Consider the following 23,955-nt stretch of genomic DNA (forward strand, 5'->3'; position numbering starts at 1 on the left):
GTAGCTAGTTAGCTGTTTGATTAAGCTTATTAGCTGTTAAGCTAACCTAATGAAATGGTATGAATAATCTTCAGAAGCTGATACTACAGCAGTTCTCTGACAGTCTACGATACAAGAAAGCATATATAGTAAAACTTTAGTTTCTAGCCTTTTTGGTATCTGTGGTGTCACACACTAAATCACTATTAGCTGCACACTAGGGCTGGGCCATATCGTTCACGGTATTACCGGTATAATGTTGGGCAACAATAAGAAAATGAAATATCGCGATAGAATATGGGTAAAATGTGCATGCGCAGTGCCTTTGTTTACATACGCACATGGCGGCGACAGAGAATGAGAAGGGCGAAAGCGTATCGTTGAATGAAATGGATGAACCAGAATTTGTTTGTAAAAATGCTGCAACTTCAGTGGTGTGGAACTGGTTTAGCTTTCGTCTGTCAGATACACAACAAAGCACTATTTTTGGTAGAGCATGCTAGCTGGCTGTCGTTATTACTGTATTTTCCCAAAAACACGGCACACTTAAAATCAATCCTTTGATTTTTCTGAAAATCGACAGTGCCCCTTTATAATCCTGTGTGCCTTATGTATGAATTCTGGTTGCGTTTACTGACCTCGAAACAATGTTATGTCGTACACGGCGCTCGAAAATCTGTCAATGTTTCAGTATGACTTTGCTAAGCTACGAAGCCGCACCGCTTGATGGATTGTCGGAGCATTACGGCTATCGTATGTAGGCGCCTCGCAGAGTGATACGTACTGTGCTTCAACATAATATTACCGTATTGTGTGTGTATAACCTCTTTTTAAGTTTTGTGGATATTATACATGGTTATGCTGAGGATATGTCGGCCAGTTTCCACTGGAAATGCCTTTTGATGAAACTGTCAGCAAGGAATTTGCATTTGCACTGTTACGTTTTTATACAACTTTAATGCAAAAAACAGCTGCTTGTTTAAGTGAAAATACATTGATGGTTTTTTTTGCACTAATAAAGTTGTGGAGTTGTAAAGTATTTTGTCTAGTGTCAATTATATCGTCAGTTATATCGTTATCGCAAATTTGTATATCGTGATAAATATTTTTGGTCATTAAGGATTAAGGAGCGTAAAAAGGACAAAACCATGAAAAGCTATTTTATTTGTCTTATAATAGATGGCTGAAGATAAAGTTTTACATACAAAACTTACAGCATATATCAAACTGGTCCCGTACTTTGCCCAGCATGTCTGGAGTTACTCTAGCCACTGCTGTTGCTGTGCTACCTGCTAGCTATCGTATGAAATTTACGAATCCACTTTTTCAAACAGTACATGTTTCGATCGTTACGGGTGAATGGCTGTGGAATAAAAGCACATTGAAATCAGATGATTCTGTTTGATACACTCTGTATGTATTATATAATATATACAGACTGTCACAATAGTTAAACTATTGTCTTCATTTTGAATAAATGTGTTGATTATATTGAAATAGGAAAATTAACAAAGAGATAAATTGATACCGTTTTCCACCGATTCTTAAAGATACAATACAATAAAGCATCTGTAAGGAAATTATTTATCATTTGCTCACTGCTGTCATAATAGTATCTGCTCCATAAAGATTATACAGTTACTTCAAGTCATGCCATATTAGAAACATAAATCTTGTGTAAACAGCTGAAGGAGAGAGCTCTGGGAGATAAAAGTGTTTCTTCCACTATTCACACCTCTCTGTTTGCTATATCAAACTAATTTCCTGCCTAAAATCTCTGGGTGAAGAACAGGAGCTATGCAGACAGAAAAACAGGTTTCATTCCTTTTAGTTACACACTTAACTAAGTGACAGTGTTTTGCTAAAGACCTGTTTCTTCGTGTCTTGTTAGAATGACAGCAGTCAAAGAAGTGACAGATATAAAAATACTGTAAAGCAATCAGTTTCTTATCTAAATCTGTCACAAGGCAATGGTGCCAACTCAGTGAAGCTCAGCAGTATGCTCTTTGAAAGATCTTTGATGACAGTAATCTGCCCTGTTTCGTAAGCTGTGCGACAGACCATTTTTCAGACTATATGATATGGCGCCATCGTTCCTGTCAGTTTAAATTTATTCGTGCCCCATCTTTGCCTCTTATTGCCTCAAATGTCATCTGTTTATCGGCTCTATCACCTTATCGAACTACCCTTTGTCTCTGCCTTTTACACTTGATTGATGAGTCTGTGTCCCATTTGTAAGTTCTCCAAAAATTATGTGCAAGATTTCTAAGTTTTAATCAACAACCTTGCCCGCTTATTGGGAACCTGATTTTGTTTACAGCTTTGGTGACCTTTTCTGTTCCATTAAAATCTGCCTGTGCCACTCTTTGTAATATCATAGGGTCATCGCTTCATCAGTTATCTTTCTGCTATAGTGGGAACATGACCTAGACTCCCCCCTGTCCTCAGCCATCAGACAGTGAGAGATAGATGGCTTTTTATCTGTAAATGTAGCTATTGCACTACACGTGCTGACATAAATTCCCAGATGATAAGAGCAGCACTTTACTGGCCAGATGGCTGGTCGTGGTTGCATCCTACCATGAAGCGAAAAGGAAAAGGAAAAGAACACATGGGGCGCCTAGTTTTGTAAATACAATTGCATTAAGATTGTATTTGGTAGCAAATCAGCTGTTTTTAACCTGCTGAAGCATGTATTTAACAGAAATCTGCTATTATAACTTTTTAATTTTTGCTGTAATTATAAAGTACTTTTGAACAGTTATATGTGGTGAAGAGCAATGCAGCAGTAACAACAACAATACCTGCCAAAAAAATAATAATTATTGTTTCTGCTCTCTGGATAAACCTTCTCACAAGTATTAAGTGAGTTGATTATCCCTCTGGCACTGTGCGGCACGTCTCTCATTCTCAGACCTAAGACCCCAGCGAATCAGCCGTCAGTGCTATTGATGCTGAGCTTGATAGATAAGGCATGGTAGATCAAATGAAGAACCTACAGTGGAGTGGAGTGAGCAGCTGGGTTGTCTGGATTAAGGATTTTACCACAGAAAATATGCTACATTCTAAAGCAAGTGCATACCAATATGAGTAAGACAGGAGAGAGTTTATTTTAAAAATATGGAAGGGTGGGGAAAATTGTTAATGAACCATTTAAGGTTTTATTTCATAATAAGAGCTAAACAATGCAGCATGCTGATTAACAAATAAATGAGCATAGAAGACCTCAGGGTCATTTAACTTATAGACCTTTGCTTGTAAATATTTAATTTACATTCATCATTCTTTCAGTTATTTGCATGCTAATTTTTATTATTTTCCTTTGTTTTATTATTATTTTTTTATAACATCTCAAAGCACGGCCAAAAGGGTTGAGGAATTTGTATTTGTGTTTTGGGTCTAGAATATTAAAATGAGGGTAACAATGCCTGATGCTCTCAGGCTCCGAATCAGATGAAATATCTGATTTGCTTTTACTTTTATTTTGTTTTCTCGGGAGAAGCATGCAAATATACGAGATATCGCTGGGAGATGGGGAAAAAAAGCAAAGAAAACAAGTCTCACGATCTCAGTTAAGATCAGAATTACCTAACCTCTCTGTGGACAGTCATACATATAGGTTGCTGTCCTTTTAACCTTGTGGCAGGCACAGCTCGCAGCACTGACACTCTGATGTGCTGGACTGCTTGCTTATTCACCTTCCCACAGGACAGAGCAGACAGGTAGCTTAAACTGTGTGAGGGTGGCTGGCTGACATTGTAGCGATGCCATTTGATTCTGTAAAAAGCCTTAAACAACACTTTATATTATATAAACATAATAACACTCGGCTGACGATTCCACTAAGATTTCAGGTGGATTTTTTTTTTTTTTTTTAACACCAGCATGACATTTTACTGCAAAGTCAACAAATGTCAACTTTGAACACCAAATTTTGAAAATAGCACTACAATAAATATAAAAATACATAATTTATTAAAAAGTATTATTTATGCTATTATGTCTGCTGCACAATTGGAAATCTGTCCATTTCATTTATTTAAATATGTCAACAAACAGCAGGTAACCAAAGCTCTTTTCACACGAGACCCAGCTAATCAAACATTTAACAATGTGACAATGTCTAACACGTAGTATGTGTTTCCAAAAATGCTGGCTTCCCATAAGCTGGTAGTTCTGCCAGAATTTAAGGGATTAGAGAAGGGTTGCATTTTCCATGGTGCTACAGACCACTTAACCCTGCACTGCTGTGACAACAGCTTTCCACTCAGATTAACCATCTTACTGTGGGACAGCAAGCTTAGTACTGCTTTCCTTAGTAAATGTATACCCATACAGTGTAAATATGCACTTTATATATTCCAAAAATAAGGTGTGATTAAGTGCGTTGAGTTAAGCAAATTCTTTACATACGTATGAGTAATTTAAAATAAGCACAGGAAGTGCAGGACAAACCTAGGTCTAATTGCCTTGTACTTACAAAAGATGAAACAAGTGGTATCACGGCTAATTGAAGGGTTTTGAAAAAATTTTTTCCTCAAGATAATAGCTGTTTCATAATGCTAGCTCTTGAGATGGCTCCCTAATTACTACTTCATGAACTAATGTGCTTCATTTCATGCCAGAGATCATTTTGTAACAGTAGGTGCTTTTCATTTCTAATGTTTCATTTCTACTCCTGGCATTTAGCTGTTAATAACATATAATGAATTGTTGCTTGCTGGGTTGCGGTGCAATGTTTCTCTTTGTGAAAGCACTGCTGAGTAGCTGAGGCAGAGCTTTAAATCAGCTTGCAACTCACTACATCAAGGCGGTGACATTGAATATCTGATTTTATCTGCTTAAGCATGAATACAGGAACAGGAAAACTGAATATGGAAATGCATGATTTATTTTGCCCTAAAGATCAAGTACTAACATATGGCTGGACATGCAGTACATGGGCATGCATTGAAAATCCTTTGTGCTGCTGAATGCAGAGCCTATGTATTGATGATTAAAAAAATTACTGTGACGAGATACTTTCTCTGAGCTCTATCTCAACAGTAGAGGATCACATATGGTATCACGCCGAACCAGTACTATGGGCTTTGTTGAGTATTCTTGTTTAGATAGACTCAAGTTTTAAATTGAAGCCTTTAGATCGAAATGATGCAGCTTTATTGTACTGCATGGTAAAAGAAAAAAAGAATCTGCCGTTTCGGGTTTGATAGGTTTTGATTGCTATAGAAATACAGCCTCACATACACATCTATTTAAAAGTCAAATCAATAAAATTCCAAACAAGTAGAGCCTATGCAGCATTCTTCTTCCGCAGCCCTCACCGATTGTCATATAATACTCTGGGTTTCTGGTATCCCTGGCAATTCAAACTGCTTTCAGCCTGAAGTTTGTGACTGTGTATGCATCAAAAATCTTAAGAGATACCTTTACTGCCAGCATTTTCCATTACACTCGTGGCTTTATCTAGACCTTTACCATTTATTTAGTAAATGCAGGCTACGTGGTAGATCTCAGCTGTGATGAAGGATGACATTTGTGATAAATGCACTGACCATAAACTGACAAATCATAGCAGAACCTGCCTCCCGGCCGCTCCCTTAGTTACACTCTGTACCCTTCCCCTCCTGTCTTGTCCGTGTTTCTCCCCTTCAGCCCTGCATGGCTGCCACGTTGGAAACACTTGGTCAGAGTTCACTTTGATGGTGAGTCACAGAGTCGCCAAAGGCATTTGGCAGCTAACGTTAGTCACCATTAAACATCTCTTCACCTCTTTCGACAAGTCTGCTTTTAAACTGTAGAACAATGCCTTGGTCTCCACTAAAAAATTCAGAGGAATAAATTTGGAAATCTTTTCACAACATACACAAACAACAACAACAAAAAAAGAAGCGTAAACATATATTAAAGAACACTGCAGAAAACTGGATGGCAGTGAGTTACTTACATCTCTTAGCTCCCTTTTATTTTCTTCATGTCTTATTCATTTGCCCAGTTTATCTTCTGCTGACAAGTTGTCATCCTCCAATTGTCTTTTGTCCCGTTAAAAAAATACATTGAATTATTCACCCTGATCATGCATGATATTGCTGCTGTCAGTCTACTTCACTTTGAAGAGAAATGCTGTTGGATCATGTTTGTGAGAGCTTCCAGAGGATATTGATTAGTGATGATGGCTTATGGTGGACTTTTTTTTTTCGTCATGCGAATATGGTTGTGTGAAGTCATATCAAGATTTTAGTTCCTGCTAGAGTCTGAATATTTCTTTAAAATATGAGCATAACTGTTTAAAATTCTAGGAGATACTGGCCTCAACTCAAACGTATCACAGTTTAAACTGAGTAGAGTTTACAGTTTTAAAGGAGTGCTTCAGCCTGGTGACGCCACAGTAAAAAAAGAGGAAAGAATATATCAAAACAGGTCAAATGTATGTAGCCTACATCTTGAGCAGCTAACATCATAAACACTAGGTTGAATGCTGTTATCCGTCTCTGCTCCTGGTGGACAGAATCAAGATCTCAAAAGAATATGTGAGCTGTGTACGCTGGGATTTTAGAAATTCATGAAAAACCACCCAGCTGACAAAAACAGATTACATGGCAATGAACTATGTTTCCTTTTCAGGGGGCAACAAAGATCCCATTGTTATGTACTTTTTTTTTTTTTTTTGCAGCTGGCAAGTTTGATGTCGCAGCACAGTGCTAGCACAACATGGATGATCATGGTGCAGGACTTGTATGTGTGTGTATTTATGCTAAATAGGATGCTAAAATCAAGAGCTCTTCATCTCCTTGCTGCAGAGCTACAGAATAAACAAAAAAGCTGCAGATGTGAGCATTAGCTTTAATGTATGTCTCTTGCAAGTGTGATAGCACAAGGGTTAGTGCTGGCGTGGGTGTGGTGAACACCTGCTGTCTTTTAAGACCTTGAGGAGCTGTGCTAGATTCTCAAGAGGGTTCAAAGAGGAGCATACAACAGAGACATGAAAGAGGCAGATGAGAGAAGAAGAGTTCCATCATTGATCGAACATTGTCAGTTGTGTTGCCAGTCACCTACCAATTAATGCTCCTCTAGTGTCCTTTAGTTCAGTTTAATCTAGATGGGATCCAGACACAGAGCTCATTATGCTAACAAAAGAAACAGATTTGCACTGAAAGCCCTATTTCGATATGAACTTGATGCTTTCCCTTTTTTTTCTCTTCCAGAACGAGACAGGATAATTGTTCATATTGTCCAGTTTGGTTTGCAGGTAGCCTTTCTGCAAAAGGTTCAGTTTAGTATTGTGATTTGGATAAGCAGAAAAAAGATGGATGTTTAATTTGGTGATAAAACTGCTTACATATCCTGTATCATCAACACAGCGGTAAGAACTATGAAAAACAATCAGCTCCAATTCACAAAAAGGGTGTAAACACAACATAGGTCCTAGCAACACATCTTTCTTTTAAATCCTGTGAGGAGGTGGGGCATCCATGGCCCATGACCCTGTCGCTGGATTACCACTGTTACTACCTCGGACCACTTTTGATTGTAAACTGGGAACACCCCACAAGAGCTGCAGTTTTGACCCATTTGTCTAGCCTTCACAATTTAGTCCTTTTCAGACTCGCTGAAATCCTCACCAAGTTTTTCCTGCTTCCAACTCTGAGGACAAAATGTTCACTTGCTCCCTAATATATCCCACCTACTAACAGGCGTCACGGTGAAGAGATAATCAGTGTTATTCACTTCACCTGTCACTGCTCATAAAATTATGCCTGAATGGTGTACATATTATATATTAGCGTTACTGCAACTATTTCAGCTGTTACCTGCCACTGAGTTTTGCGGCTTTTTATGGGAAATCTTAAAATGTGTACCATGTACATCACAAGGATCGCAGAATGTAATAGTGCACACTGGTAAGGGCTGGGAATTTACAACTTCATGCATTCTTAGTGTTTTTAGTGTCCCAGTGTTGTTGTATAAAAGACTGCTCAGGTTGCTTCTCCTCTGAGAAAGTATCTGCAGTTGATCTAGTAACGTAAGCCTAAAAGCCTCATCATATTATTATTAATTATTAGTTAGTTATTATATAGAAAAAAAGTAGACGACCATAGAGTCCTATATTGTTGCTTAACTCAATACAAAACAATTTTTGTTATAAGAAACATAATCCATGGGATTACAAATAAATTATTTAAACATCAAATACTGAGAATGTTGCACTGTGTTGAGTCATGGTGGTTAAGTTAAAGCATCAGTGCTCACCAATGTTTTGGTAATTTGCTTACAGTATATAGTAGAAACTCATGACGTCTGTTGGTTGTTTGGACCTATAGTTTAAAGACTGGATTAATGATGCAATGACTCACACACCAGTTTAGCTGCATAAAACAGAGTGTGAGAGAGGAGCACACACTGACCCTCCTGCTTTGTTTTGTTGAAACAGATACAAACCATTAAAAATGTATTTCAACAGTGAGAAAAAAGATTAATTACCAGCACTAAAATTTACTTTTCATGCCCTTAAATCCATTCAAGCTAAACAACTTTAATTTCAACCCTTATTTTTTTCCACTCTGTGCTTTTTCACACACATTTGCTCTTGCACCACGTGTGTTTGTAGAGCCTCTTAGGGTAGCCAGGCCTGAAATCCAATTTTAGTAAAGCTATAAAGCACAGAAAAGAAAATAAATTAAATAAAAAGTTTACGAACTCTAATGATTCCTTTCATTACTCAGAAGCCTAAAGAGAGCAACTTTTCAAATTCAGTGCAGGGATAGGTTGTTGGTTTTTGTCACCAGTGCTAATGTGAAGTTTGCCAGGATACCTCTCCAACTATCTGGTCTGTCGATGTTCTCTGGTTACCTGGGATGGTAACCTAGCAGGCTCTTGCACATCCTCTTGTGTTAAATAAAATAAAAGCTGAATATCAGGTGTCTCTCAGTCATGAGCGAGTGCACTGTGCAGCAACAGTTTATGAAAGCAATAAGCTACAAGCAGCTGTGATTGGCAGCGGAGCCGCTCAAAAGAGCTATTCTTAGCTTAAACAACCTGCTACTGTAAAGTGGGTGACTGTTAACGTGATATGATGAATAAGTGCTTTGTTCTTTTTAATTAATGTAATTTTCATTTTGTTTCCTTTACCTTTCAGGACCCTTTTGCCTTCCGAGCTGTAAAAAGCCCGGCAGTGCCATATGTAGAGAGAGAATATGAAAAGTCCAAACATAAACTACAGCAAGTGTCTCGCTGTTGATTTCAAATATAACCATCGCAGTGGGAAGAACAACATCAATTTTATCTGCTGAGTGCAGCAGACGCAGATAATATAACATTGTTTTTGGAGAGGAGGTTTTTGACCTTTAGCTGCTCTTTTTCTTGTCTGAGGCCAGTAAACTGATCTGTTTTTAGGTGTGACACTATTGAGGAAAGGGAAGTTAATACTAATGCACATAAACCTGACACAGCAGCTTATTATGACTGTGCCATAATACATACTGGTCTTTAGTGTTTGGTGCATTTTGTTGTTGCTATATTTTTTTTCATAAATTTGACTGTTTTTAGAAACATTGCAGATCACTAACTTTGAGTAATCTAGCTATTTACTTTACCTAAAGAGTGGTGCAATTTCAAAAAGCGAAGATGAGCAGGCAAAGATTTGCTTTTAGAGACAAAGCAAGCACTGCTGCACATTAGGAAAGAGCTTTTAGGAATATCTCACCTTTATTTGTTGGTAATATTCAAGCATATATGTAATAATGGACCCACGGATGGCAGAAAACACTGTCTATATCTATGCAAAAGAAATACATTAATGTTGCACACCTATTTTTTATAACGCACATTTTACTTGTGTATGCACAACACACAAAAGGCCCCTTTTAGTCTAGAAAACAGTGCTTCATACCTGTAAAGAGTCCTCCATCCATCAGACCTCTACAGGAAGCAACACCATCCATCACTGTCGGTGTTAATATTGTTTCCCCTCACCTCCCAATAGGCAGCTTGTGTTTTGGTTTACAGCGCTTATGTTTTGAGACTTGTGTACTCACAGGCCCTCACCTGACTTTGCTCTTTGGCATCCACCTGCCAAAATGAATAAAAATAATTTAAACTTTACATGCAGCTGGGATATTAAAACGCTTCTGGTCAAAAATATGTTTGTCTCTCTCTTTTGAACTCTCTTATCCTCTCCTTTACTGATTATTATACTGTATTTATTCTTATTGTATTCAAATTTTTGCCTCATAACTTTTGCACTGTCCACTTCCTGCTGTGACAAAACAAATTTCCCACGTGTGGGACTAATAAAGGTTATCTTATCTTATCTTATCTTATTGTTTTTTAAATACTCGTTCTTATCTCGTTTCGAGATAGTTTTAAAATATCGCAGTCACTCAGACTTAATCCAGTTAGTGGATAAATGCATATTTTAATTGCTCATTTTTTTCAAACATTTGAAAATGCCTTTCATTTTTAAGAGGGTTGATAAGATGCTACAACAGTTAGAGCTGTCCGAATGTAATGGCCCAATGTCTACGCTGACTAAACTATCACAAAGCATGCTGAACACACTAAAATAGAAAGCTTCAGGGCAAAAAATTATTCAAAGCCAAAACAATAACAATGCTGTCTAGCCTCTTCTTTGTTTGTATCAATACTGTCTCTACTCTTGGATGCAGTTTTCCAGTAAGCTTGTCACCCCGCGTGAAGAATAGTTACCTAATTGTGGATATTTCTTAGTCTCTGCCCTTCCTTGAAAGAGATTCATCCTTCGCATCTAAAAACATATATCGGTTTTGCCACATTGTGTGTATGCTGCTTGTATTCTTTTCTCTTCTGTTCAAAAAATTCCCCTGATCAGTTATTTTACTTGCTTGCTAAGTCAGAGTGCACATAGAAAGTATCCAAAATGCTCTGATTTTGTCAGATCTAAGAGTAAAAAGAGAAACAAAAAACAAAACTGTTTTTGTCCAAAGGTCTGCTCTCTACCTGTATCCACCTAATCCAGTCAATATGCAAAAGGTTAAGATTCACAAACATGTTTAATCCTTTGATCAGTTAGTACTCCATGGGATCATAAAATATACTGTAATTTTTCCTCCTTATCCATGGTCATTCCACCCATGCATCCATTTCTACAATTCTCCACTTCTTTGGGGAGGGGGTGCTGAGACATTAGTTATTGCACAGTGAGACTCGGGGTACAGTCACCACTCCATCACAGGGCTAACAAATAGGGAACCACACACTCACGTTCACACCTATGGCCAATTTAGATTTAAAAATGAAACAATCTTTGGACTGTTAGAGCAAGCCGGAGAGATTTGGCGGTGCTAACCCATGCACTACAATGATTCAAACTGTGTGTGTGTGTATGTGTTTTTATTAATAAAAACCGGTAACAAAGTATATAAAAACAAATATTTCTTTTGCGTATTAAAATTCAGGTAATCCAAATATATTCACCTAGTAGTCACATCTAAGATCACCAACGAAATATAGCATTCAAGTCACCTAACAAGCTACTCACAGCAGCATGTGGAAATGAGCAGCACTAGCCTGAAGCAAGAGATCAGAGTACCAAGACCACAATTTGAGCTATAACACCAAATGGATTTTCAAAAACAAGCACCCACAAAGCACTTTCATTAATACCGTCCTGAAACATGATCTAGTACAACGTTTTTTAATCATTTGCCTTAACTACTTTTGCAGTTAAAGCAAACTACTTGTGCACTTATGTATCATAACATAAGCATTGTGACGAAGCTCAGTGTCAAAACAGTGTTGGGTGTGGGTTTAATATACATCTGTTTGAATGTGTTGAAAGTAAGTGTTGTTTCTGCACCTGTTTTTAAAGACATCTCTCGCAGTACTTGTCATGGGGGCAACATGGAAAATGGAGCTTTGGAACAAGTGGTAAACTTTGCAACATATAATATTATTTAATATTTCTTATTATTTTATAACTATTTTAACCCAAACCTTGATCTTTTTCTAAACTTGAAGTAGACTGATGCTCAATCCAAAGAAAACAGGAAGGGAACAGAAAGCAAATAAAAGTACTTTTTTTGACTAATGAGTTTCTTAATGTCTGTGAACAATAACTAATAAATACAATTTATAAAAGGTTAATAATAATAATCATTTCTTGAATATTTCACACAGTGCTTTTTCTGTGTTGGAAACAAGGTGAACTGTGTTGGAATTTAAGACGGGACTAAATGGAGCCTGTATCTCACTTTCTCTAAATACCAGGAAGCTTATTTAACTGGAAGCTGATTCTGCAGGAGGAGGTTTCTACAGAGTGTAACACTCGGGGAAAACATTTTTAGTTTTCAATGCATTCAAGCAAGTGCATTTAAAAAAATTGGGTACTTTTGAAGCAAGAAGTGCTGGATCTGTTCTACACAAAACAAAATATGTCAATATAGACTATTGTTAAAGGACTTTTCAAAAAAATAGAGGTTCATTTTGATGTTTGCTCTTCTTTTTCCCATAATTTCTGCAGCAATGAAAACACCTACTGTAAAAAGAAAGAACAATCTTTCAGTCTGAGCTTTGCCTACATGTAGAAAACACTAAAAATGATTCTTTGCCCTCGTAAACGTGCACCTTTTGTTCAAGAATAACCGTCATTTTGAGTAAAATGCAACTGAAATATTTAAGAGCACAGGTTTATTTATTGAAATAACTAATCATTAAGGAAAATGTGTTAGATATGAACTCTTATTATATATCATGTACTTAAGTAACGAAATTACATCTAATCAAATTACTTAAATGTTTCGTCACTCATCTAAGTGGCTTCTTTCATTTTGGTATAGCTCTTCTGCTTTAAAGTGTTTAGATAGTTAGTCTCTGCCTGAATCCTCTTAATAAATTTGTTTAGTTTTTTCATTATGCATTGAGCCAAATACTGATCTGAGACCTGCATGTCCTCCAATTTGCCTGCGATATCCGCAGTTTCCAATTTTTTGAACTCAGTCTGGACCCTCGATCATTTTTCTTTCTGGACTCTGAGAGTGGTCAGCTCATGAGAAAGGATCTGCTTTTCAGCTAGATGCTTCCTTTTTACCTCCTCAAGTTCCTGGAGAAATTCCTCCACTGTGAAGGAGCAGGCTACCCTCTCCTCACTCATCTCATGATTTTTTAAGCCTTCTTGACTCTGCAGCTCATTTTTCAGGTCTTCAATTTCCAGGAGCATGACCTCTTGGCCACTCAGCCGAGATTAAAGCATTGTAATACAATTTCAGCTCCTGACTCTCAAGCTGAATGGCATCAGTCTGTTTGGAGAGGACACCGATTTCACCCTGATAAATATTACACAGGTCAGCGTGCACGTGCTTTCCTCTCAGTTTCCTCTCAATCTTTTGTCTTTGTGGTTCCTAAGAATACTTGTTCTCTCTATATATGAGCTCTCACATATCTCACAACACAAACCAAAAAAAATAAATAAATAAGAAAGTGATTTTTTTCCTTCTCTTTTGCCTGGCTTCAATTTTCAGATGGTCTCTACTATCTGATGAAGAAGAAGTTCTTGAGGCTAAAATGAATCTTGTTTTTGTGTCTGGTCTAATTCAGAGTTATAACATAAGCCTCCCCATGAAATAGAGAGTATTGACAGGTGTAATGGTCCACATTGGCACGTCGATCTATAACAAGTACACGGATGAGATTGAAAATTGCTGGGGTGGCTCTTTAGTAGTGTTTTCCTTGAGCTGATGGATTTCCTGTAGGTTTGGGAAATCATTTGAACGTGGGCAAAGGGTGTGACATCAATCAAGTAGCTTTTAAATTCAAAGTAATGTCTGCGCTGTCACCAGAAGAGCCACAGATGTACACCGCGCTCTCTCTCAGATAACTATATTTACAAGATAATGATGCTGCCTATTTATGCATTTCATCATGTGTTTGCGTCTTCATGCTGAATACCTGGATGCATTTGACAGACACGAGCAAATGAATTAAAAAGGTTTTTTTTTTACTCAGTCTTCCAACTTTTCCCCCCCTTTTTTCCTTTACAACTGTTGTTAACACACGGTGGAGTAATTTTCTCACTGTACTGTAACTGGCTAAGGATTTTAAAGTTGTAGTTCTTGTTTCACCAACAGCTCTCTCCTTAATTGACTCCACCATGGAGTAAATGAGAAGAAAATGAAAAGATAAATTACACTAATGGAAGGAAATGAAGTGTGAAAATAGACATTCCTCCCAGTATTTTTCTAGGATGCAGAGCAATAGTAAATTGAAATGCAACAAGGCTTTGGCTTCTACATAAGACAGATTCTATCACGATTACGGAAGAAGATGTAATTTTAATGCCAGGCATTTGTAAAACAAGACACGTATTCATTTATTATTTGTTCTTGGGCCAAAGAAAAGCTGGAAAAAAAACTAAATAAAAAAATAGCAGATTTTGTTTTTCAAATAACATTCAGCTGGCAACAGTTTATTACCAATTAAAACACTTTTAAAGTTCCGATTTGGTTAAGAACGACCTGCTACCACCTGCAACTTAAATACTTTACAGTAGGTTTTAATGCAAATAGTGGTGACGTGTAACTCTGTTTTTGTTCTACTCCAGCTTAAAGGTCAGGCCTTACGAGCTTCATGGCACCATTAAGACACAGTTTGTTTAAAGGCTGTCTGAAGGACGATGTTCAATGAACCGGAACTCAGAGAGGCTAGAATAAATGAAAGGGAAAAGTTATGGTTCCGCTCAATGAAGTCAAAGGTCACATGAAGGATAAGAGCGTGTCTCATCTCCATATGCTGTTATCCCCATGACTCAAAAGCCAGACAGACAGTACAAGGAAAATGTGATGCTATGAAATAGGAATGTCACTTCTGTTTTTAGACATAATTACTGCCTGAGAAATAAATCGTGACTTTTTTCACCCCCCTTTTTTCTTGCCGGTTTTATCCAGTAATCAATTTAATTTTCCTCATTTCCTTCCTTCTACCTTTTGTTTGTTTATTTATTTCCCCTTCCGTGCACCTGTCACACCCACAAGGAAAATTAAAAGATCAATTCATTAAGTTGACTAATGGAATCATTTATCAGTTTCACCCCATTATTTCCTCTGGTCTCTCCTAGTCGTTTTATGCAAACAAGTGTAGAATCTGCACATACTCGGGGAAATGGAGTCAAAGTCAGCAACAGGAAATTTTTGCCTTAGCTTTACAATGAATTCATGAGTGCAAACCTCCACAGAGAATCCTAGAAGGAGTTACGTAGAGAGACCTGAAGCCCTTGTATCTGAGCCCAGCGGAAGTGGCTTATTGATTTGCTTGTCTAGTGGCTCTCTGTAATAATAAGGAAATAAAGCCCCTGGATATTACGAGATTGATGTCAATCAGAAGCCTGCCTCAAGTGTGGCTTGCCCCATCTTATTAGTGCTCTCTCCATGCACTGAGTGTTCACTGATGACTCCATTTGTATGCAACTGAAGAGATGAGGCTGTCTGTTGCCATCTTGAGGAGCATTCCCCAATGATTGCTCACTCTGTCATCTTAGTCAGTGTAGACTGAGAGATTGTCATGGATCCATGGACAAAGCATGATCGTGTGCCTCCCAATGTAAATGATGCACATAATCAGGATTGCTGGAAAATCTTTATTATAATTGGCCCTGCAGGCCATAGGATTGTAAATATATTCTTGGTTTTCTACATTCTAATGTTAGACTTCTCTAAGGATTTCACTAGATAAAAACCAAATCACAGCCTAGTTGAAATTTATAACATTTTGCACCATTTAACATTTGTTATGGTATCAGGGTTGTCTCGGTTTGTTAAGGTTATTTTATATCACTAAGTCTAATATTCCTGTTTCTCAGTTTTGACAGCAGAGCTGGTACTTTTTGATGTAACGGGGCAAGAGAGCATAGCAGATTTCTTTAGGGGCAAATGAATATATTCCGCACTCTTTAAATGGTTTCCTTCCTCTCAGATAAGTGGTCTCATAAACGTGTACTGAATGTGCTCACAAAGGAAACATGTCACTAACTAAATTTCCCCCGGGACAATAAATAGTATTTTATTGTACTTGTTCTAATGCACTGAATAATATCACAGTAACGTCATTCTGTCACTGCAATTACCACCTTTAATTTATGAATTAGCTCTAATTAACCAGCTGCAGTGTAGTGTGATGTGATTCATTTATACACGTAACCTCTTTAGCGTGCAGCATGGTTGCTACTTTTAGCTGTTGCACGTCAATAAATGATGTTTACCTGGGGTGCAGAGAAGCAACAGCTTCCACGAATGATAACAGCTGCTATGGCTTTGTGATTTAAAACTAATCTTGTCACAAGTCTTGTGACTTGAAAGAACTTGCCTGTCACTGTTTGCAACAGTATGACACAAACCTACCAAAGCACATAAAGGTCACATTTTTTTTTAAAGTACACTGTGTACGGCAGTATATTAGAGTACATAGACACATGGTTAGACAATAATGTTTAACTGGTGGGCAGTGTTGGGAGATATTATAACTATATACTTCACAGTCATGTGAAATAGAAACTAAGTAAACCCTTAGTGGTTCCATAGGAATTAAGAGGGTAAGCAGCAGCCAGGTGCTGCTCATCAAATGCACTTGATGAACTGATCATCAAAAAGTTCGAGCGCCTCTATAACAGCAGATGTTTTGGCATTTTTATGTAGCATTAAGTCACAATAACATTCACTTCATGGTGCTTTATATTGCTTTATATTGTAAGGTAAAGAACCGACATTAATACAGAGAAAACTGTATCATATATATAATCAGAACACACATCGTGATCAAGCACTTGGTGACAGCGGGAAGAGTGAAGAAGAAAGATTCATGCATCACGGGAAGCCCTCAGCAGCCTAGACCTATTGTAGCATGACTAAGATGACGCAACAATAACCTGATGCTGCTCTAACTATAAGGCTTATCAAAAAGTAAAGTTTTAAACTGGGATGTACACTCCATCTCCCCAGCAGTAGAAATCCAAGCACATTACCAGGAGAAAGCCTCTTTTTTCTAAAAAGAACATGGCAACGCAGCTTAAGTTTACAATGTTGTATCAGGACAAACCACAAGACTTCTGGTACAATTTCTTTTGGGCAGACAAGACCAAATGCACAGCACCACATTTGATCATGATGATTGGAGACGATAATTTGGGCCTTTTTTGGAGCCTTGCAGTCACTGAATTGACCATGAACTTCTCTGTATACAAAAGTATTCTAGAGTTAAATGTGAAGCCATCTGTCCGACAGCTAAAGCTCGGTCAAAATTATGTCATGCAACAGGACACTGTTGAATGCCAGCAAATCTAAAGCAGATTGGCTGAGAATTAAGAGACATGATGCAATGGCCCAGTCAAACCTCAACCCATAACCCTTGAAATGTTGAGGTGGGACATTACGAGAGCTATGCATAAAAGAATTCCTGTAAACCTAAAGGAACTGAAGCAACGCTGCAGAATGGACCAAAATCCTTCTGCAATGATTTGAGAGACTGATAAAGGTCACATCACTTCCCGTTATTGCTTCTAGAAGTGGTTCAACCCATATGGAAAAGATATATATAAATCTTATAAAGTTTGTATCTGTCTTGTGTGAAACTTGTATGAAAAGCATACAAAAGTGAAAACAGATATAAGATCCCTTGAAAAATTATATAATGAAACTTGTATGTTTTGGATACTTCCTAAAAGAATATATGAAAGTAATGAGAAAGTGGCCACTTTAATGAGTAAATCATATAAGTTTTTACTATTTCTTTTCCATATGGGAAGCTACTAAATCACAAGGCATACTTAGTTTTTCCCAACTACATAGTCTTACTTTCTTTTTTTCACAACTTCAGCAACAAGGTGTGTCTGTATTATGAGGAATGCCGCCTGAGAAAAACGCCAGTTATTTTTCATAATGTAACATTACCATGAATAGCATCACAATTTAAACATTTGCATGACATTTTGAAAGCTTTGCTTCTGGTCTTGCTTTTTTTTTTTTTTTTTGCATTATTTGAGAACGTGTATGAGAGAGGACTAAAATTACAGTTCAGGCTACTTAAGCAGAATATTATTTTCGTTTAGACTACTGTTGAAAAATTCCTGGCAAATGAACCCCACAAATGGTGAAGTAAAAACAAACAAACAAAAAACCCCAAAATGATGATGAGCCTGGCCATGCTCTCAACCTGACCACTTAGGACTTGAACAAGATGGTTCTTCCAAGAAAACCAGTGCTCATTAAAAGTGATGATCCTTGACATCACGACGGCTGAACCAGTTTGAAATAAAGGAATTTAAATTTAAAAAGGGAACTTCAAGCCAATTTTTTGGCTTGAATTATAGCATTAGACAATTAATTATATGCAGTCAGTATTTTAGTGATGTACCTGGATGAAGCATAACTAATTTTAACATGTTTTTTTTTTCAGGTTGAAACTAATAAATAAATTACTTTCCTGATTAGATTTCTTCAAAATTATTTTATTGATTAACTGTCCAATTTGTTGAGATAATAAAAATACATGTTAAAATGCATAAATACTAATAGAAATGGTACTTAAAATTCAGTTTCTCCCTGTTGCTCCAAACCTCAGCTGTAAACAGCCAATTAAAGTTTGGAGATTAGAACAATATGGTAGCAGTGCCTCTCTGTAATCACCACAGTGAGGTCTTCAACCTGTACACATTGATCCTCTATTGATCTGTGTATGAGAAACTCTGGTTCAACCCAGCCTTCCATCCTCACTCTCCACATTCACTCAATATTCTGACTGGAGGGCAGAAAATAGATGGTCGAAATCTGTGCTACAAAGACAGAGACAGAGGGAGAGGAAGATAAGACAGTAGGAGGCAGGGCTTAACAGCCACAAGGAGCAATTACAGTAATTATGATAAAAATAAATAAATGAATAAATAAAAACTCTCAATTTATTATGCAATATGTGTGTATGTGTGTCTTTGAGATTGTTGAAGGCCAGTCTTATATACTTCAATCATTTATGAAGACCCCCCCTTTAGTCTCTTTATTCTCTCTGCTAGAATGACATGTCAAATATGCTTAGTTTGCCTTTATAGCACCATTCTTGCTCCCCTTGTTGTGACAGAATAAGGCTACAAGGAAATGTTTCTCCTCCATCTTAGAACATCAAAAGGTCTTTGAATTGCTTCTGTCACCACAAAAGATGAATGTGGTGTTGTCGTGTTTGTCAGTAAAATGTAAAACCATGTGTCAATTCTGTCCGCCTAGGAGAGGCTTTGTAATAAAGCTGTTTACTCTTCCTCTTGAATAGCCCAATCAAAGTTTTATCAATGTGCCCGGTGGTGGTAAAAAGTACTCTGCGTCAGCAAAATGTTACAGAACCTTACAACTTCTTTCCAAGTTTATGAGCAAAGCAGAGCGTCTCCTTCGGCACAGCAATTTTTCAGATTTATTCAGATACTATTTCTTTTTTAAAAACCCAAATGTATGTTTCCTGTTGTGGAATCCTTAGGAAATCAATAACTTCAAATTTGACTTTGCAGGGTGAATGTTTACCAACTGGCAGGCTGATTTGAGCCTGAAATATATGCTATATTTCATAGGCAAGAAAGTGACGGGTTCTTATAATCAACACATTGAAAAGTGTCGGTCGATTGAAGAATATGCAAGCTTTATAATTGAATCAGATGTGAGGAAAGAGGATGAAACAGAGTTCTGTAAGAGTTCACGCTGAGGATCATGGTATAAATTCATGTACGATTAAAGAAACAGGCTTATCTAGAATTTCAAGGCACAAACAGTGCGTGTGCTGTGTATCTATGTACTCAACATTTTTTGTGCAAATGACCTCTAAGGGAATCACAAAGGCCTAGAGACCAGTGGATGATCACCTAGCACCCTCTGGTCCCTATAGTTAAATATTCTCCCGACAATTTAAAACACAGATGCAGCTTCCAGGTTGGAAAAATGAAGCCATCACAGAAGTAGCTTCAACATGCACTGTAACTGAAAGTGACCAGATGGCAAGAGATGTGGTTGCACAAAGGCTCCCAATAGAAGAAGACTTGAGCTCTGTAAACACTTTCCTGCTAAGTTTATGGGCTCGGTCATTCACTTTTGGTCATATATAAAAAAAAAAAAAGTCCATTTTGTAAATCGTTGTTATACCATCTTCCAGAAACGAAGAATTATCTATATGACACCACATGCTCATGCTCAACCACAAGCTTGTTAATCACAAGTTGTTAGTCAATGAGCATGCGGTTTAATGCTGTAGCAGTGCACATAAACTGAAGTAAAGCTGGTAAACTTTTTTATGTTTGTGAAAAAGGCAGTGTCTTCCATGCATACCAATAGTGACTTTCAACCTGCTAGCAATCAAAGCAGTTTCAAGGTGCATCACTGTATAGTTCTTTATAACCAGTTTCACACTAATGATTGCCATCTATCAGCCTCTCACAGAATACATATTCTTCCTAGCGACTCATGACTACCTAGAGTCACTGACCAGTCTTTTGACCTGTGTGAAGGAGGCTTTAGCAATTGATTTCACAGCAAATATGAGCTACCTCCAGCAGCCACTCACAACTAGTTGGGGAATACACTTTTTTTTCTCAATTCCGGTGGTTGCCAGATGGTTGCTGACAAGCCTTTAGGCTTCTCTGACTGAAGCCCTAAATATATAACGGAGTCTTCCATTGGTTTTGATTTCAAACTTAGATTCTGTCATGCTCTTGGAGTGCTGTAATAGAAGCACTCACATAGGGATATCTCATTGATTTGCTGCCACGGTGTCAACAACATCCTTTCATCTTTAAGTGTGAAAAGTGTGCCGGCAGCTATTTTGCCTCATTAAGGCAAACTGTCACCCCAAATGCAAGCTAATTAAAGTGCCAAAGCTGACAGCATTGTTTCTTGTTGACATATGTGTATAAAAGAAGATAATATGAACTTGCAAACCTTAACAAACCCTACATATTATTGAAATAGTACCAGGCTGATGTGTCAAATACTGAAAGTTAGATATATTTTTTAAAATGTTAGAAGTGCCAGTATCAGAATGGCAAAATGACTGCTTAGTTTGGGATGATTTAGATCAGGGGTGTCAAACTCAAATACACAGTGGGCCAAAATTCGAAAACTGGAACAAAGTCGCGGGCTAACGCTAATATTTATTGAAAAAAAAAAAATCTTCCTCTAGATATAAGAATGAATCTTTTCTTATGGACTCAAACAAGTTTTGCTGAAAAACTGAATATGGAACAAGCAAAGCTTAATACTAAACAATATATATATTAACTGTATAATACCAGTAGGCCAGCTCTAATAGTAATTTGGTATGGCTTCGCGGGCCAGAGTTTGACACCTATGATTTAGATGGTTAATGATAACTGATTTTACCCATGATTGACTAATAGAGAGCTTGTTTTCATTTGGTGGTGTTTTTACTTTTTTTTCTTGTTAAAAGCTAGACTACATCCTCTCAGTCTCACGCCAAGCTTTCATTGAATGCAGAGTGTAATTATGGAATCTGTTTTTGATACTACCTTATTAATTGTGTTCATGGTCTTAAAAATACCCCAATATGTTAAGTACTAAAAGTTTTTTACATTAACATAGAAGATGGATACACTCCATGTGTTTAAATACTCCCTCTGTACAGTAATATTCATACTATATATTATATTTATGTTAACCTATTAGACTGACTTGCTAGTGAATAAATTTATAAAGGACTTTATTATGGTCATAGTTTCTCCAGCCTCACTGCACGCAGATGCACGCACACACACATATACACACACATGCATAATGAACTGATTAAAAATAGCAAAACTCAAAAAAGAAAGTGTGGAAGAATTATACAAGAGGAGAGCCTCTCACCTCATTAGGCATAATTTTGCAAGATTATAGGCTGGCAGAGTTGATGATTCTATAATGAAACTGTCAAAAAGACATACTACTCTCGTATACTGCATGTTGCTTCTATAGATCACTGGACTGTAATATTTTGCTTAATATAACTATATTACTTTTTTTTCTCCTTTTTTCTTTTAATTTTCAGTTGCAAAAGATAGTAACAGCATCAGTAAGAGGACACTGGACCTAGACAGGGACCTCTTCACACACTCATCAACGCAGGACACAGAAAGTGAAGTCCATTCCATCACTACCGTCTCACCAATGAACATCCCCAACCACCAGCCAGTCTTCAAGGGCCTGCTGCTTCATGAGCATTTACTTACAAGGGACTTCCGGGGGGACCAGCATTTTTTTCGGAAGGATGGCTATGTGGCTGCATATCCCACCATGCCAGGCTCTGTGTCTGCTCCAAATGCAGCAGACCTTGTCACTCAACTTGTGCCCCATGAGGATGCTCCAGCTTTTTCAGATGTTGCCTCTACTGCTACTGTGGCTGCCACATCACCGCTGACTACATTTTCCCCCACAACACCAGCACTGCCCATGTCTATGCCTCAAAAGAAATCAAAGGAGAGGACCAGGGGGACAGACAAGGTCGATCCAACAACACACTCACTTACCACCCAGGTGACACCAAATAACAGAGGTTCAGGTGGTGAAAACAGCGGAGTACCTCCCTCATCTTCACTAGGAAGTCAGCCTCAGAGTTTGGGTGCTTCTCCGGAAGAGGCCACCTCGGGGAAGATGGAAAAGGGGGAAGCTAGTGAAATGGCACTAAAAAACAAAACCAGCCCTGGTCATCAGCTCCACAAGCTCACTCCGGCTTCTTCAGAGAAAGACACCACAACAATGTCCACGACTGTTACCACAACTACCACCATCACCACCATGCAAACATCAGGTAGGCAGAGTAATATTCTTTTTCTTTTTCTCTGACTTTCAAGGATGTACTGTACTGAGCTGGACATTTACCCTTAAATATAACACATGTATCCCAGAGGAAAAGAAAATTAAGCATCAAATCCTCAGCATTACTCCTGTTCATTTTGCATTCTGCACACAGCTATTCATCTTTCCGTCAGGGATAACGGAGTTGCTCATATGTCAAAAACAATCTGATTTTTCCTGATGTGTCCTGCCCGCCCTTCCCACTGGCCACAGAGGGCTGAAGGCCCAGATGAGTAGTGTCAGAGAGGATCTCTGCAGAGATAGTTAGAGGGTTACAGGGCCAGGGAGACACAGGTGGGCTGTCAGAAAGATCAGTGATCCGGGAAAAAGGGAATCACTTGTCATTTTACTTTCTTCCACAGAGCCGTGTAGTCTGAATTTCACTGACCCTGAGGGTAACATTGAAATCCTGCAGCAACTTGACTCGGGAGTGGAGTGCAACTACTTGATTACTGTCTACCTGGGATATGGCATCGAAGTTCAGGTCAGTGCTAAAAGCTCACAATAATTATAATGTTAGTAATTTGATGAACGTTTGATGAAGTGGCTGTTTGGTAAGTTTCAAAACTCCATTAAGTAGCCACCTGAGAACAGGCTAAAACCAGCTCTAGCCAAAGCACTGCAAGAACTTTGGGATAAAATTTGAGGTCTGAAAAGGTGGAATCTAATGATATTGTCAGGTTGTGTGGAGCGTAAAGGTTAGGGCCCAACTGCAGGAAGCTGAAGGTTGAAAAACCACAAAAAGTGATGGAAAAAAGACAAGACAAGACAAGACAGTGCGTGAGGAATAGACAAGGGAAAAATAACAAATGCTATGACAAATGCTAACTCTGCAGTCTGCTAAAGGGAAGACAGGACTATTTATAACAGAGGGCTGATTGGGGAATGACAGATAGGAGAGTGGTGAAGGCAATCAGGACAATCAGGTAGAGACAGATAGGAAGTAAAACTAAGAAAATAAACTTTCAAAGTAAAGCAGGAAATAGCCAAAGGAGACTAATATAATGAATGCTAACACTTAACAAGATGCCAACCTAAGAGAAAGATACTGAATGTGGACATAAGGAGACTCACACTACACATGAAGAAAGAGACAAAGGAAATAAACTACAATGAAGAATAATTCAATTTCATTTCAATT

General features: G+C 37.9%; 1 protein-coding gene across 2 annotated transcripts in view; it reads left to right on the forward strand.

Moving 5' to 3' along the window:
* The window catches only part of LOC101482153 (seizure protein 6 homolog), a 92,849-nt gene that overhangs the window by 27,062 nt on the left and 41,832 nt on the right, over positions 1-23,955 (forward strand). For both annotated transcript variants that reach the window (XM_004557361.3, XM_004557362.3), the window contains exons 2-3: positions 22,009-22,767; positions 23,177-23,298. In XM_004557361.3, coding sequence (XP_004557418.1) covers positions 22,009-22,767; positions 23,177-23,298 — 881 coding nt within the window. The remainder of the gene's footprint in view (positions 1-22,008; positions 22,768-23,176; positions 23,299-23,955) is intronic.

The sequence above is a fragment of the Maylandia zebra genome, linkage group LG10 (assembly GCF_041146795.1).
Source record: "Maylandia zebra isolate NMK-2024a linkage group LG10, Mzebra_GT3a, whole genome shotgun sequence".
Classification (NCBI taxonomy): domain Eukaryota; kingdom Metazoa; phylum Chordata; class Actinopteri; order Cichliformes; family Cichlidae; genus Maylandia; species Maylandia zebra.